General features: G+C 40.9%; 1 protein-coding gene across 1 annotated transcript; it reads right to left on the reverse strand.

Moving 5' to 3' along the window:
• Window positions 1-701: 701 nt before the first annotated feature.
• Window positions 702-8,817, reverse strand: ESM1 (endothelial cell specific molecule 1). The gene is made up of 3 exons (XM_009896607.2): window positions 8,307-8,817; window positions 4,862-5,017; window positions 702-1,632 (listed from the first exon to the last, which is right to left on the reverse strand). Exons 1-3 carry the CDS (start codon window positions 8,605-8,607, stop codon window positions 1,532-1,534), a joined length of 558 nt encoding a protein of 185 aa, XP_009894909.1. The 5' UTR covers window positions 8,608-8,817; the 3' UTR covers window positions 702-1,531.
• Between the last annotated feature and the right edge of the window lie 5,886 nt (window positions 8,818-14,703).

Raw genomic sequence — 14,703 nt, forward strand, 5'->3', positions numbered from 1 at the left:
ATGTAAATAGCCCAAGATAATACTACTCCCTCTCATAGCTGACGTTCAGTAGCAGATAAAATGTGGTATATGGAAGTTTGAGATTTATGTTAATGTGTTTCTGACTATTGTGGCAAGAGAGGCTGCACTGCAGCACTGACATTCAGACTTCCACTGCTATCACCATCCTTTTGCTCTAGACCAGCATGGTTAGGTGCTGCATCCCCAGATGAAAGCAGCTTGTTTTCACTGACATTGGCTTTGGATCAGGATTTGGACTCTTTAAAGGCTTTGGAGTTTCAGTTGTTTGTAGTTTTAAAAGCATAGGGCTGTGGTATTGTGTTGTCCTTCTTTCACTGAAGTCACCATCAAAGTTTACACTGATTTCAAAGGCAATATCAATTCAACCCACTCCCATTTCCAGTGAAAGTGCTCTACATTACAAGGCAGTTCCTAAACTCATGCTGTACAGGCTCACTCTGACAAAGCTACATCAATATCCATTCACTCAGGATCTGGTTGTTTCCAGACATTTTAGCAACATCCTTTCAGTGCAGATTTTTATGTCACGAATATGTTGGCCAGTTTGGACTGAGTGAGGAACTGCCAGTTCCTACAACACTTCCATGTATTTGTTACTCTCCTGGCTGAAATGCAACTACTTGTATGTGCAAGTAAGAAACAAAGAACTGGGCACCAAAATGCTGTGGGCTCTGGCTGCACTGCCACTCAATGAGGGTCCAAGTCTTCCCTATCCTGGACCAGATGAACTCCTTTTGAGACAGAGCTGGGAGGCAACCATTGATGAGGATGGTCTCTGGCATTGAACCTGCTCTTCCCCAAAGCAGCTGCTTTGTAGAAATACACATATATTCAAACAGGGCTAAGCAGTTTCTTTTGTTTCAGATCCCCCTCTGCAAATGTGCTGCTGTTTCTCTGTACAGATATTAACTTTAGAAATCCACCTCAATACAACATACGTCTGCAGTATCTCAGCTAAGCTATTCACAATGTGTAAAATTGATATGCTGGGTGCTTTCTCAATGAAGAAAGGCATATTTATGTCTGAGGAATTGCCACCAAACTTCCAAAAGCCAGAAATGCCTAACAGCTAATGCTGGGTTATTGAATTCACATAACAGTATGAAAAAGCCAACTATTTGGCTCCACTGCAATAATTTTACTCACTTAAACCATCCAGTGCATTCAGTGAGAGCTTTCCCAGTGTCAGGCTGCAAGAGCTGGCCTCCAGCATTACTTACATGAGGAGGGATGAATCTTTTGGGTTTTTTAATATCACCATACATTCAGGAATCCCCAATACATTTCTCTGTTCAAATACTTACCAAAACAAGTATCAAAAAAAACATATACATTGTACAGTCTATTTTTAAGTAAACATTTTTCTCATGAAAAACAGAATCACAACTGGGCTGCAGAGGTTACATTTTCATATGCTATAGTTCTACTTTGTTCTTAAAGTGTGTTCTTGCATATTCAATAATCTGTGAGAAATGCATTCACTCGAAAGTCTCATGAGTGTAAGTAACGATCAGCGAGGGTTTAGCCACTTCATTACCGGAGGGCGGATAGGTTTCTCCTTAACGAATTCCTCTTTTACAGAATTGCCATCCCCTGATGCCATGTCATTTTCTGCAAATACAGACAAACAAAAGCAGATTTTATAAAAACTAAAAAAAAATTAAACTGTTAGCCTGGAGCAGTGTTGCTGGTTTTGAGAACACTTCAGAAACACCTTAGATGACAAACCTTTCAGGAATCTCCCTGAATCCCCCCAATTATTTTGCTGCAGTATTTCTGCTAAATTATGGCATAAGCCAGATATGTTCTCTAACAGTTTAAGCATAAGGTAGGTGATTTGAGTTCAGTTTCCACTTTTCACTGGAACACTCCAATGTGACATCAGACCAAGCAGCACATCCTCAATGGCAACAGCACTAAACTAAACATCCCTGGAGCTTCTGAGGAGCAGCTGAGGGAACTGGGGTTGTTTATCCTGGAGAAAAAAAAAGGCTCAGCAGAGACCTTACCACTCTCTACAACTACCTGAAAGGAGGTTGTTGTGAGGCAGGTATGGGTCTGCTCTCACTAGCAACATGCCCATTGGAATGGGCTGCCCGAGGAGGTGGTGGAGTCGCCGTCGCCGGGGGTGTTCAGGGCGAGGCTTGACAGGATGCTTGGTTGCATGGTTTAGTTGATTAGGTGGTGTTGGATGGTAGGTTGGACATGATGATCTGGAAGGTCTCTTCCAACCTGGTTTATTCTGTCCTATTCTAAGTGACATGACAAGAGCAAATGGCCTCAACCAGGGGAGGTTTACGTTAGGTATTAGGAAAAATTTCTTCACTGAAAGGATTATTAAGCACTAGAACTGGCCACCCAGGGAAGTGGTGGAGTCAACAACCCTGGATGTATTTAAAAGACATGTAGAGGGTTAACTGGTGGACTTGGCAGTGCTGTGTTAATGATTGGACCCAGTGGTCTTAAATGTCTCTTCCAAACAAAACAATTCCTCACTTCTATGATTCTGTTCTCTGGCTGAGGCCAGCTGGTGTGGAATAGCCTGGTGCATGCCACTAAACTGTCTTACTCTCAAAGAAAACATACAAGATATCCAGCTTGTCTGCTGGAAAAGGTTCCTTGCTGATACTGATTCCCAAGCTGTGGCTGAGTTTGTTTGGCATAGTTAGCTAGGCTGGGACAAAGCATGCTTGCCATGCCCTACTGTGCCTGTTGACCACCATGAAGGTGGTCAAACTGTCATACAGAGGAACACACTCCGACCTAATTAAATTTACTAGCCTATATGTAGCCACAATGTCTTTATAAAACATACTGCCCAGAAACTTGCCTGCTTAAAGTACTGAGGTTTTGATTCAGTGAGGATCTGTCCTACCTCTGAAGACCACGATTAAACTAAACCCCATGTGACCATCCCAAGCAGTACTACCCAGAGTATACCTGTTTTCCTTCCAGTGATGGACCTCTGAGGACAGAAATCAGTGTGCAATCTTTGCACAGGTGAAAAATATCATTTGTTTCTATGGGGTCAGTGTCTCATCCTGACTGGGCTCAGACAAGCTGCTAAGCTCTGAAACAACAGAAGGTTTCAGACCAAAGGCAAGGGAGAGGAAAAGGGAGGAGGAATTGATGAAAACCATCTACCTAGGACTATTTAGAGTATAAGACAGATACAGAAAAAAAGGAAGACAAATATTATTTTTCCTGTGTTATTTCAGCACCCTTGTTAATAAATGAAGCCTGGAAAGGCAAAAGAGCCCAATCATGTAGAAAAATACAAAAGGATAAGGACTGATCTATCTCACTGAGATTTTTTTAGAGATCATTTTAAATGAGGTATGAGTACAAGCTGAAGAAGTTTGCTTCTGTCTAACTTTCGCTAAATGGAGAGTGGGGAAAAGATATATAATGCATTAAGGCATCAGGCTCTAGATAGCTTAATATAGCAGGAAAAAAGAATAGAATAGAATAGAATAGAATAGAATAGAATAGAATAGAATAGAATAGAATAGAATAGAATAGAATAGAATAGAATAGAATAGAATAGAATAGAATAGAATAGAATAGAATAGAATAGACCAGGTTGGAAGAGACCTTTGAGATCATCATGTCCAACCTATCATCCAACACCACCTAATCAACTAAACCATACAACCAAGCATCCTGTCAAGCCTCACCCTGAACACCCCCAGCGACGGCGACCCCACCACCTCCTCAGGCAGCCCATTCCAGTGGGCAATCACTCTCTCTGTGTAAAACTTCCTCCTAACCTCCAGCCTAAACCTCCCCTGGCGCAGCCTGAGACTGTGTCCTCTTGTTCCGGTACTGGTTGCCTGGGAGAAGAGACCAACCTCTGCCTGACTACAACCCCCCTTCAGGTAGTTGTAGACAGCAATAAGGTGACCCCTGAGTCTCCTCCTCTCCAGGCTAAGCAACCCCAGCTCCCTCAGTCTCTCCTCACAGGGCTTGTGCTCCAAGCCCCTCACCAACCTTGTCACCCTTCTAATAAGGCACGCACACTGCAGTTGGAGAACAAATAAAATTCAAAGAGTGAAATCCTAGGAAAGCTCCCAGGAGATGTAGGATTAAATCTCTGATATTCATTTAAAATCTTTACATTTGTTCTGGTTTAGGTTGGTATTTCAATTCAGCCTAAATACTGATCAGTCAAATATACTGCAGAATCACCTGGTGAAGAACAAAGGGGAAGAAATTTTAATACCATTTTTTAAACCTTTAGTGATGTCTTTACCCTGTCTCCAAAACACTCTAACTTCCCACATGCCTTTACTTCTGAAAAGATCTTTTGCAGGCATCAGACCTAAATTTTAAAGATAAGAACTTAATCCAGAGATACTGAGATAAATCACTGCAATAAAACTTTTCATTAAACAGCTCACTGACATCTGGAAAGGTATATAGCTCTGTCTTCATGGGAAAACAAATGTTATTTTAACCATGTATTAACTAAGAGTAGTAAATGCAACCTAATGAAATCCTATCCACAAAGCAGCTACATACACTGAGTTTGAAATGACTAATGCAGATCCTAGCATGGACTCCCACTGCACAGGTGATGTTGTGGTGCTAGAGCATACACCAGCTGTGAAATATTTCACTATGTTAGGATTGTGGAATGCTTTTACCATGTATCAGAGCATTCCTAAGTCTTTGTCTTATGTTAAGGGAGAGGCCAATAAGAAAAATAAATGTACTTCATGTCACTAACTCTGCACAGCTTCACCAAAGTAAGCAATACTCACACACAACATACATGGGGTGGTAGTAGATTGGGTGCAAGGTGATTTCTGCTAAAATTAACAGCCCCACGAAGTCTTACCTGGCTGTGAAACTATTTTTCGTCGATTTGGAGGTTTTGAAGCAGACAGTTGGAAAAATGGGAACTTCAAACACTTCCCAGTTACTCTGTCACAGATGCCAGAAGGACAGTTGCAGGTTTTCCTGCATTCCATTCCATAGGTACCATAAGGACACTCTGAAAAGAAAAAGAAATAGAGCAAAGCAGCCCTCAGTGATCCACTCCTAATAGGTGGTCTCCTTATATCCTGGAAAAAGGAAAATCTTTTAGGTAGAGCTCAGCTAAACATTCACTACAAGATTCTAGCATGCCAGCTACTCATTGGAAGTACTTGCCAGTTTTAACAAACCTTGGCACACATTGTATACATAGTTTCTTTTCCTATAACTTATAAATTACAACTGTAATTTATAAATTACAGTTACAATTACAATTGATAATACTGTGAAACAATAGTATTGACATGCAAATTAAAGGCAATATGAATATGTAACTATGTAATCATAGAGGATGTAGTTAAATGATTAGCATTGGATTGGGGGGGGCGGGGGGAAAGAAGATCTCAGAAAGTTCCTGAGTTCATTGGTTTTGTTTGTTATTATCTGACATATATGACTGTCATGTTTTAGAGCTGGCACCAGGATGCTTGTGTCCAGGGTCACTGTTTGTAGACTGGATAGAGGCCGCTGTCCTGACTCTGAGGAGCTATCCAGCAAATGCACCCTCCACCTGGAGACACTCCTGGCTCTTGGGAAGAGCCCTCCCTTAGGCAACAAATCTTCAGACAGTAAAGGTCTGCCTTCCCATGGCAGACAGCAAGGAGCTCACCTATGTCTCCAGCCTATCCAGTGGGTATGCTCTGAAGGGATGCTGACACTATGGCAGATGCCTGGTTATGCTGCATCTGGTCACATACCTCTCTGATTCAAATCTCCCACCCATGATCAAGCTCATAGAGGAGCACCAAAGAGCACCACAGAGGAGCTGTCAGAATGGGGCCAAATACTTTTCTAAAAAACATTAGGTAGGACCCTGGAAGAGTACCTTCCCTGGACCATAGCTGGAGAGACTGAGAGAAGGAAAATCCAGCTCCAAGCCCAGGTTCCCACAAAACACTTTAAAAAGAATATCTGTGCATGTAACACTCCACAACAGGATTATGCTTCTCAGTTTGTCCCATCTCTTCTTCAATCAATGCAAATACCTAGTTTTTCCATACAGCCTAAGCCATCTGAAAATCAGGCTAATGCCCCCAAATGATACCAACATTTTACAATTTTCTGCATGTCCAATGGGTATGTTTTTATAAATGAAAATCACTGGAAAATCAATCAATTCCTTGCTAGGAACTGCACAGTGAATCCCTCCAGCCTGGAGGACCTCTTTGAGAATCACTATATTGCTCTTCCTGAGCCAGGACACTCTCTGGTCAAAAGCCTGACAAAGCAAAACAGGTTTTGTATGCACTGTCCTCCCTGTGGGACAACCTGAAAGCACACACCACATGCAGCATCAATCTGCCTGCTGCTCAGCTACTCAGCCCAGAGAGGTGGGATGCAAAACTGTCCACGACAGCATGGAAACAAGTCTGAGCCCAAAGCACTTGGCTCTGTGTAGAATAATTATGGCATTGATGCTGCTCCTCAGGTTTGATGAAACTGAGATCTGAGTCAATTTTGCTGTTAGAAGGTTTTGCTCAACAGAAGCCTGCTCCTAAATTGCAAGGAGGTCCCACTGATCTAAGGGAAGGAAGAGCAAGTTTTATACTGTGACTGTTATACCACAGGTTTAAAAGGTATTTACTAATAAAACTGCAGAGTACCAGTATTCCTTAAGCTGTCTGAGGAAAATAATGACATTGCTATTGACAGCAGTATGATGCACTCTTATAATACAAAAGGTATTAAAAGCATTGCTCTAAAACTTACACTGCCCATGTTTAACCCACTCAAGAAGTAAGAAATCAAAGAATAGAGAGTTCAGATCATTTTTCCACAACTTCAAAGTAAATCAGTTACAGACAACTAGAGAGAATTTAGACAACCTGAATATGAATTATTACTAATATGGAAGTTATTAAAATGAGTGAATGACCTGCTATCATAGCTGTAAAAAAATGTATACAACAGCAATGCTTGGGTTCATACTATGCCTGATAAAATTCTCATACAGAGAGAGATTTTACTATCTCAGAGCTGAAATTAAAAACAAAGGTAATTAAAAATTACATCTATAATAGTGCAAATAAATACATGAGGAATATAAGCCTTATATACCACTTTACAACTCTGAGTCAAGGTATGGCTATATTGAAATTAATGAGAGTTTTTCCGCTCACTGGATGCACCAAAGACCTGATCTTTATGTCTAATCTCTAATGTAAGGTGTTTTGCAGGTTTCACCTTCAAACATGCATATCAATTTGTTTTTAAATACTGGTGTAAATAAATATGTGCTCTAAGTGAGTCAGCCTGATGATTTTTGCAGCATCTGGTCCTCAGTCATTACTTTAATGGGCTCTATTAATACTCCTGTTATTTAAGTGCCAAGACATCTCCACTTTTAAGGAAGTTATTCAAAGGCATATCTGTATCTACTTGCTGAAGTGATACAGGAACATAGGAAACTTGCTGCATTCATGCTCTGCAAAGCATTTCTAAAAAAATGTTTTCTCTTTAAAACTTTCATCCTACTTTTTCAGTAATTTACTACCTTCTTTCCTTTTAAAGATTCTCATTCTTGCATGGAGTGAGGACAGCTTTTAAATTACAAATATCGTTATAGTCTATGTCTAACAAAATCAGCATGCAGCATACCTGGAATAAGATGACAGCAGTGACTGGCTGCTCATCTGACAGTCAGCTCCTGTTCTGTTTTTCACATCTTTCAGGCACGAGGGTCTCTGTTTGCCTGCCCTGACCTAGGGTAGTTGAGCACCTCAAAGGCAGGACCAGATTAAAGAGGACGACATCCCGAAGCACTTGGGCAGTGGGATCTCTGTCTTCCATGCCACAGAGAGAGCATCTCCTCCCTGGACAGATAGCTGTCAGTGTCTGAGAGAACCTCAGCCCAGGGCAAGCACAGCAGGGGCAGGGGCCCCGTGATGAGGTTGGACTTGTGGGATTAAAGTCTTTGCAATTTATAGAAAGCCACCCATTAATTGAGCGGAAGTATTAGGACTAGTGCCTGGATTTCCCAAATCCCAGTCAAAAATGTCATCTCCAAGCACATCCCATTCATATTTTCACACATATGTCCACAAGTCTAAACAATATTCTCACATTAATAACTCTGTCCTACCTACATGTAACACCTTACAATACCAGCAGGTATTTTTCACTTTCTTCTTGGCTAAGAGCTGAGATGGAAAAATCCCTTTTTCAGATCTTTTAAGCAGGAGACAAGCTCTATATGTAGGTTGCTGTCAAATTGCCACAGTGGGTGCATGCAAAGTGAATATTGTTACCTTTGCAGATACCAAATTCATCACCAAAGTCATCCTCCTCAGTGTAAAACTGGCACTTCAGCCCAGGACCACACTTGACACCATCCATACCCGAGACCGTACGATAGCAAGTCTCCCCCAGAGCAGCTGCACACACTCTGCAACAGCCACAGTCATCCAGCACTGTTCGCTTACAGCGCAAGGTACTTTTGCATGCATTACTGTCACAGTGCTCTGGACAATCTACTGCATATTTCGCACTCCAAGCAGTTCCAGCGTACACGGGCATCAGGAGGAGTGTGAGAAACAGGAAGCCCTTCATGTCTTGCAGGGGTAAGTGCTCTGTCCCAAGGAGCAGGCTTTAATGTTCAGCTTGCTGGTGCCTTGTGCCGAGAGAAGCAGTGGTACAGAATCCAAAGTGGTAGCTGCACACATCAGCCTACAAGTTTATGAGCTTTATACAGTGTGTTGCCCACATGCTGCACCGTCGTCAGCTTCCTCAATCCTCCGCTGCTCCTGCCAGCCTCCCTTGTTTCAGTCTATGAAATCCAGGATGAAGGTTGGATTAGCACTCTGCTGCCATCCAGGAATTGAAAAGCCTGAGCTGATGTAATGTGTTATGTTTAGTTAGTTGTTTTGCATGAGGACTAAAAACTCTCTCACATCCGTCTCAAATGCTCAAGGACGTCTGCCAAAAGAAAAAAAAAAAACAAAAATCAACCAAACACACACACACAAGAAAAAAAAATAAAAGCAGAGAGAAAAAAAAATAAGAAGAAGGAAAAAAACCAAAACCCACAACTCCAAGCCCAAGAAGGTTGCATCCCTTCCTGCAGGACAGGGATTGCTCTGACACTAGGCACATTGCAGACAGGACATCTCTGCCTTGCTAACACAGCTCATGCTGCCAGAAGAAAATCACACTGAATCATCTCACTGCTAAAAGAATAATCTTTAAAAGAATAAATCCTTACCATCTCCTTTGAGGGGACATTTTAAGGAGGAAATTGAGATCATGCCATTTAACAGCCAAGCTCAGATGTTTCGGTAATGGTTTTTCCTGCTTGCATTGAAATAGTACTTTTCAATCAGAATTTATGTGGAGGTGAATTAAACATTTCACTAAAAGATTATTGCTAAAGCTAAAACCAAATCAGACAGAAACCAGCATTTTCTGGGATCTTCAACAGGAAGTTCAGGGGAATGATCAATAAGCTGCCCTGACCTCACAACTGAAGGGGGAAATCCCCATCCATCACCAGCACCATCTGCACAGCCTTGACACAGATTGGGGTAGGTTGATTCTCCTCCCCTTTAGTGTTTAGACTTCTATACTGATCAAACTCTAGGGGATGCCCTAATATTCCTCTTCAATGAAATTAGTACAAATAAACAGAAAATAAATCTCAATTTCCTCAGTTCCCCTTCCTAGATTTCATTCACACTGCCAGAATCTTGACAAGAAACAGCAAACAACCAGAGTTCAGTGAAACAAACAAGCCATCAGAGGGATGGAAATTTCTGCTCTAAAGAAAGATCTACAGGAAAGGAAAAAAGAAATAAAGATAGCCATAAATAAATCTCTGAATACCAAGTGTTTCTGCTGCTGAAGTTAGTGGGAACTAAATCTATGTAAACTGTTATGTGACCAGCTTTCCATTTGGGAATACAGTGTCTCAAGTAGGCTGAGGGCACAGAGAGTAAGCTGCCAAATAAAATGAAGGGCTATGCTGGAAACAGAGGAGAGCAGAAAAGTCTTTTCTACATGAATGCAAATATGAATAGATAAATCCAAACCAAAATGTGTAAGTCTTCTCGCTTGTGAAGAAGAGGACAAAATTAATGAACTGTATGTTGAATTTGGGTAGGTTGTTCATTTGCAGGTGAGGAGAAGGAGAAGGAGAAGGAGAAGGAGAAGGAGAAGGAGAAGGAGAAGGAGAAGGAGAAGGAGAAGGAGAAGGAGAAGGAGAAGGAGAAGGAGAAGGAGAAGGAGAAGGAGAAGGAGAAGGAGAAGGAGAAGGAGAAGGAGAAGGAGAAGGAGAAGGAGAAGGAGGAGAAGGAGAAGGAGAAGGAGAAGGAGAAGGAGAAGGAGAAGGAGAAGGAGAAGGAGAAGGAGAAGGAGAAGGAGAAGGAGAAGGAGAAGGAGAAGGAGAAGGAGAAGGAGGAGGAGGAGGAGGAGGAGAAGGAGAAGGAGAAGGAGAAGGAGAAGGAGAAGGAGAAGGAGAAGGAGAAGGAGAAGGAGAAGGAGAAGGAGAAGGAGAAGGAGAAGGAGAAGGAGAAGGAGAAGGAGAAGGAGAAGGAGAAGGAGAAGGAGATTGCATACTTAGTGCATGGGACTTCACAGAACTGCAGCAGTAAGGAGTAGTAAGGTCCTTCCCTTAAAACTCACACTTGTCCTTAAAATCACACCTATTTACCACTCAGAGGAGACCCCCCTACAAACATGCACTTAGGTGTTTATGCCTGGGAGAGAACACCATCTGGTAAGACCCTGTTCTGTAAGTATATTTAGGAAATTCTCCTTGTACCCTGAAGAAGATCTCAAAGGACTACATTTCACATTGAGGTTTCTCACAGGGAAAATGTCCTAGGGAGATGAGAAATATTAATATGTATATATATGCACAGATGTGGTGAGGAAAAGAAATCATTAAAAAAAAAAAAATAGAAAGAAAGAAAAAAGATCCCACTCCCCTAGCAACTAGCCAATGTTGTTTGGAATAATATGGAAACTGTATTCTGTGCTTGGAGCTAGATGCCAAAGTAAATTATCACAATGGATCAAAAATAATACGTAATGGAAGAAAACGATATGAACAGGTAGAATTCTGGCTTATACATGAGTATCATGGAGGAAACAATGATACTATGAGCTTCCACACTCTCCACTGATTAAGTGTTGAAACAAATCCAGTGTCACTCCCTCTGGTTTTAATATTTCTTTGTTGTTTTACCTGTTGAATCTATTACATTTTCTTTCCAAGGACTGATTCCAAGCTTGATTCTGTAAATCCCTGATCTAAGCTCTCCCTTGAAAACTGGTGCAACAGAAATTAATGAAGCTTCCCAGATATCAACAGTAGAAAATTTGGCACCGTTGCTTAACTTCTGGTATAAATTTACTTTCGTTGAGGAAGACTTTGTGGATCAGATCAGATCAGCGCTATTTTTTTCCCCCAGATTTACAGCACAAATTATCCTGGTGCCAGCTTACATCATAATTACATCAGCACATATAATGTTTGGCATTCCTTCTAGAAGCATAAAAGGTTTCAACCTTTAGATTCAGTGCTTTACAGGGAACTGAGCAATCCCTGATTTAGTATCAGCAAGCTGTGAACTGTTTCCAGCTGAATTCTTTAGAGCACAATTTTTCTAGTTCTTCTGCAAATAATCCATTTCTCAAGCAAAAACAGCTTGGGGGGGGGTCTTGAGATTGTATTTATGCTCTCTGAAAAGTTTAACCCCATCTGCTAAAGATGCCCAGGAGATAGCGTCGCACATAATACATGATTAATCAGTACTGTTAAATGGGAGCAGTCTGTTTATTGGGCCAATACACTAAGGATTTTCTTGATTTACTCTCAGAGTAACATTTACTTCAGTTCTGTGGAGCTTAAGCATTCTGGCCAGTCTTTTGAACACAAAGTCAGGATAAGCAGGAAGCATTAACATCTCTTAAAACATAGGAAAAGGTTTAATGCATGACCCTTGTTACGTATTTCCAAAGGGCAGTCCCTAAACTAAAAATATGTTGCCATACATTCCTGAATGATCCAACCTTTTCCCAGGCTTCTTTTACAAAAAGCCGTAAGCACAATGCTATACGAGAAGCAAAGATTCAAAGGGAAACACCAAAAGGAAGCTGAGCTACAAAATCCAAAATGAAAAGCCGAAATAGGAAGTAAAAGATAAGAATCAGGAAAGTGAGATAGCAGCAAGGACTCCCCTTTGTATGATTTCTTTGCTTGTATCTTTTCAATTAATTCCTAATTACTCTTTGTTTCGACTGTAACATGGCAACTCAACTTCACTCTGGTAAAAATATGTGGTTTGAGACACTTCCTACTTGTTGAAGGAAAGAGGTGTTTATATCCTTTCTCTAAGTAGACCAGGTGCTACACAGAGAACTGGATAGGCTGGCTACCTATGTGCAGACTTCAGGACCTACTCTGTAGTGATCCTCAGGAGCTAGAGCCATTGCTTGTTTAGAGTACATTTAGAGCTATTTGCTCTACATAAGTCTGGATACCAATATGTGGCATACCCAGCCTGGGAGCTGAAATCCAAACTGACTGTGTGCTACTTCTGCTTTGAGTTTCCTCCTTCAGACCTATGGCCATACAAAATGGACCTGGGCACTTTTCAGGTCTATGCTGCGCAGTCCATGGGTTACAGTCATGAGCTGGCTTCAGCTGAAGGATTTCTGCATTGTGTCATCCCTACACAGTGTGGCTATTCCCAGTATTCACTGGGACAATCACTGTGATGGCCTGTGTAGCAGAAATTTCTGGCTTTCCCTCAATTAATTCACGATTCAAGTCAAATCTTTCCACTGCTCTTGGCAAACATGTTCAGGAGAGTGAAACCATTAAGGAATGGTGGAAATGCTCTTCCACATGCCAGCAGGGGTCAATTTTCTCCAAGGAAGGCAGTTTTGGGTGTGTCACACTCCATAAGTAGTTAATAGAAGTAGAGAAAACATTTTTTTAAGTAGGTTGTGATTCTGTTATACTGAAGTCTTCTTTACTACTTCGAAATATCTGTGTCTAGAGAAAGAAAGAAACTTCGCTGCCCAACACCTTTAGGATCTGTATTAGAGATTTTGCCACATGCTTCAGAAAATTTACTTCTCTGAATGCGGTGCTAAACTTTACTGATCATTCACAGTCCAAACCAATGCTCTGCCTTCACAGCTTACCTTATGAGTAGTTTTGTTAGTAACTGTTTCTTTTGTAGAGACATCTTTACGTTAGGGATCTGAGTCACCCTGGTCAAGCCGTATGCCCACCTGGAGAAACGGCAAAGCCTTTCCAAAGAGAAAAATATCTCCACTGTTTTTCACAGCCACTGATTTTCAACCAGTTGCCAAAACCAACAAAATATTAAGTTTCTTTACCAATAAAAGAAGACAAGATGTAAATGATTCTTCACATGTTCTACTGAGGTGCTCAGGTGCCTATATTCTGCTCATATGGTACAGAGCTTTAATGCTGAGATCATGAGAAAAATACTTTGTGTCTCACTATTTGACGTAATTAACTGATGTAGGAACACACACTCCTTTCTCCATTGCCCCTCAGCCTATGCTCTCAGAAGTTCTCTGCAGAACTAAGATAAAACATAGCAGACTGGAATGTGCATCTTCATTAGTTTTGTTGGGACATAGTAACACAACAGTAAATAAAATTAACAAATATTGCAATTTTTGCTCTTTCTCTACTCAGGGTAAATGGCGATTGTACTCTGAATCTATCAGTCACTGATAACTGAGACAAATTCCCATTTGAGGAATGTTTGTTCTTTGCACCTGTGCAGAATTTCAATTTCAATTTCATTTGGTTTTCAGATCCTAGGTGTTGATTTTAGAACTAAATATTTTAACTTGCTACTCAGGCTGGTTCTGATCTCTGCTTAGGTGTCCTAGTAAGTGCAGCTAATAAATTCATGTATTCTTTGCAATATCTCCAAGATGCTAACCTTTGCATTGACAGAGAAAAAAACAAAACAAAACAAAACCCCACAGTCTGAACTTATTCATTTAGATACACAAAATAATCACTTTCATATCAATCATCTTTTTTTTTTTTCTGTGAGAGGAAATCTCTCTCTTTTCATAAGTACTCATCTTTAAAGCATAAACACTTTCCAGGATAATTAGATGATCCCAGAAAGCTCACAAGAGAATTTCAGCGTCTTCTAGGTAATAAAACTTAAAGGAAGAGCCAGCCAGAGGCTGAAATAAGTACACCAATGGGAACTATTAATTTTCTACAGTGTTACACACACTTTCTTTCCTTAGGATCTCTCCAGCTCAAGCTTAGTCCTCATTATGTTGTCTTTCTTCATTGCTGACATTTCCATCTCTTTATTCAAATGTTCTCTGATTTATATGCATCTATATTCTTTGCAAGTCTTCTTATGCCATGCATAAAATGCACCCCAAAAATAAGAGTGGGGCAAGAGTGTATTCCTTCACTCTATCTTTATCACTTTTTCTTGTTCACAGTTTTCACACCATCTGTCTTGTCTGTCCAGATTGAAGCCTCTTTGAGACTTCGAGCTAACTGGTACAGTCTTCTTCAAGAATACTTTTAACAGTTGGTCTCCAGGCATTTCCATCCAAATGAATAAGTTTGGACACAAATCAAATTAATATTGGCAAAAAGAGGCACCAGTCAAGGTCTCCCAGAACAAT

The sequence above is a fragment of the Dryobates pubescens genome, chromosome Z (assembly GCF_014839835.1).
Source record: "Dryobates pubescens isolate bDryPub1 chromosome Z, bDryPub1.pri, whole genome shotgun sequence".
In the NCBI taxonomy this organism is placed as follows: domain Eukaryota; kingdom Metazoa; phylum Chordata; class Aves; order Piciformes; family Picidae; genus Dryobates; species Dryobates pubescens.

Bases quoted from the DNA above. Each gene is read 5' to 3' on its own strand.
- ESM1 (XM_009896607.2), bottom strand. From the start codon at position 8,607: ATGAAGGGCTTCCTGTTTCTCACACTCCTCCTGATGCCCGTGTACGCT. The intron at 5,018-8,306 runs GTAACAATATTC...TTTTCTTTTCAG, and splicing joins TGAATTTGGTATCTGCAAAG to AGTGTCCTTATGGTACCTAT. The intron at 1,633-4,861 runs GTAAGACTTCGT...CTGTATTTGCAG, and splicing joins AAAAATAGTTTCACAGCCAG to AAAATGACATGGCATCAGGG.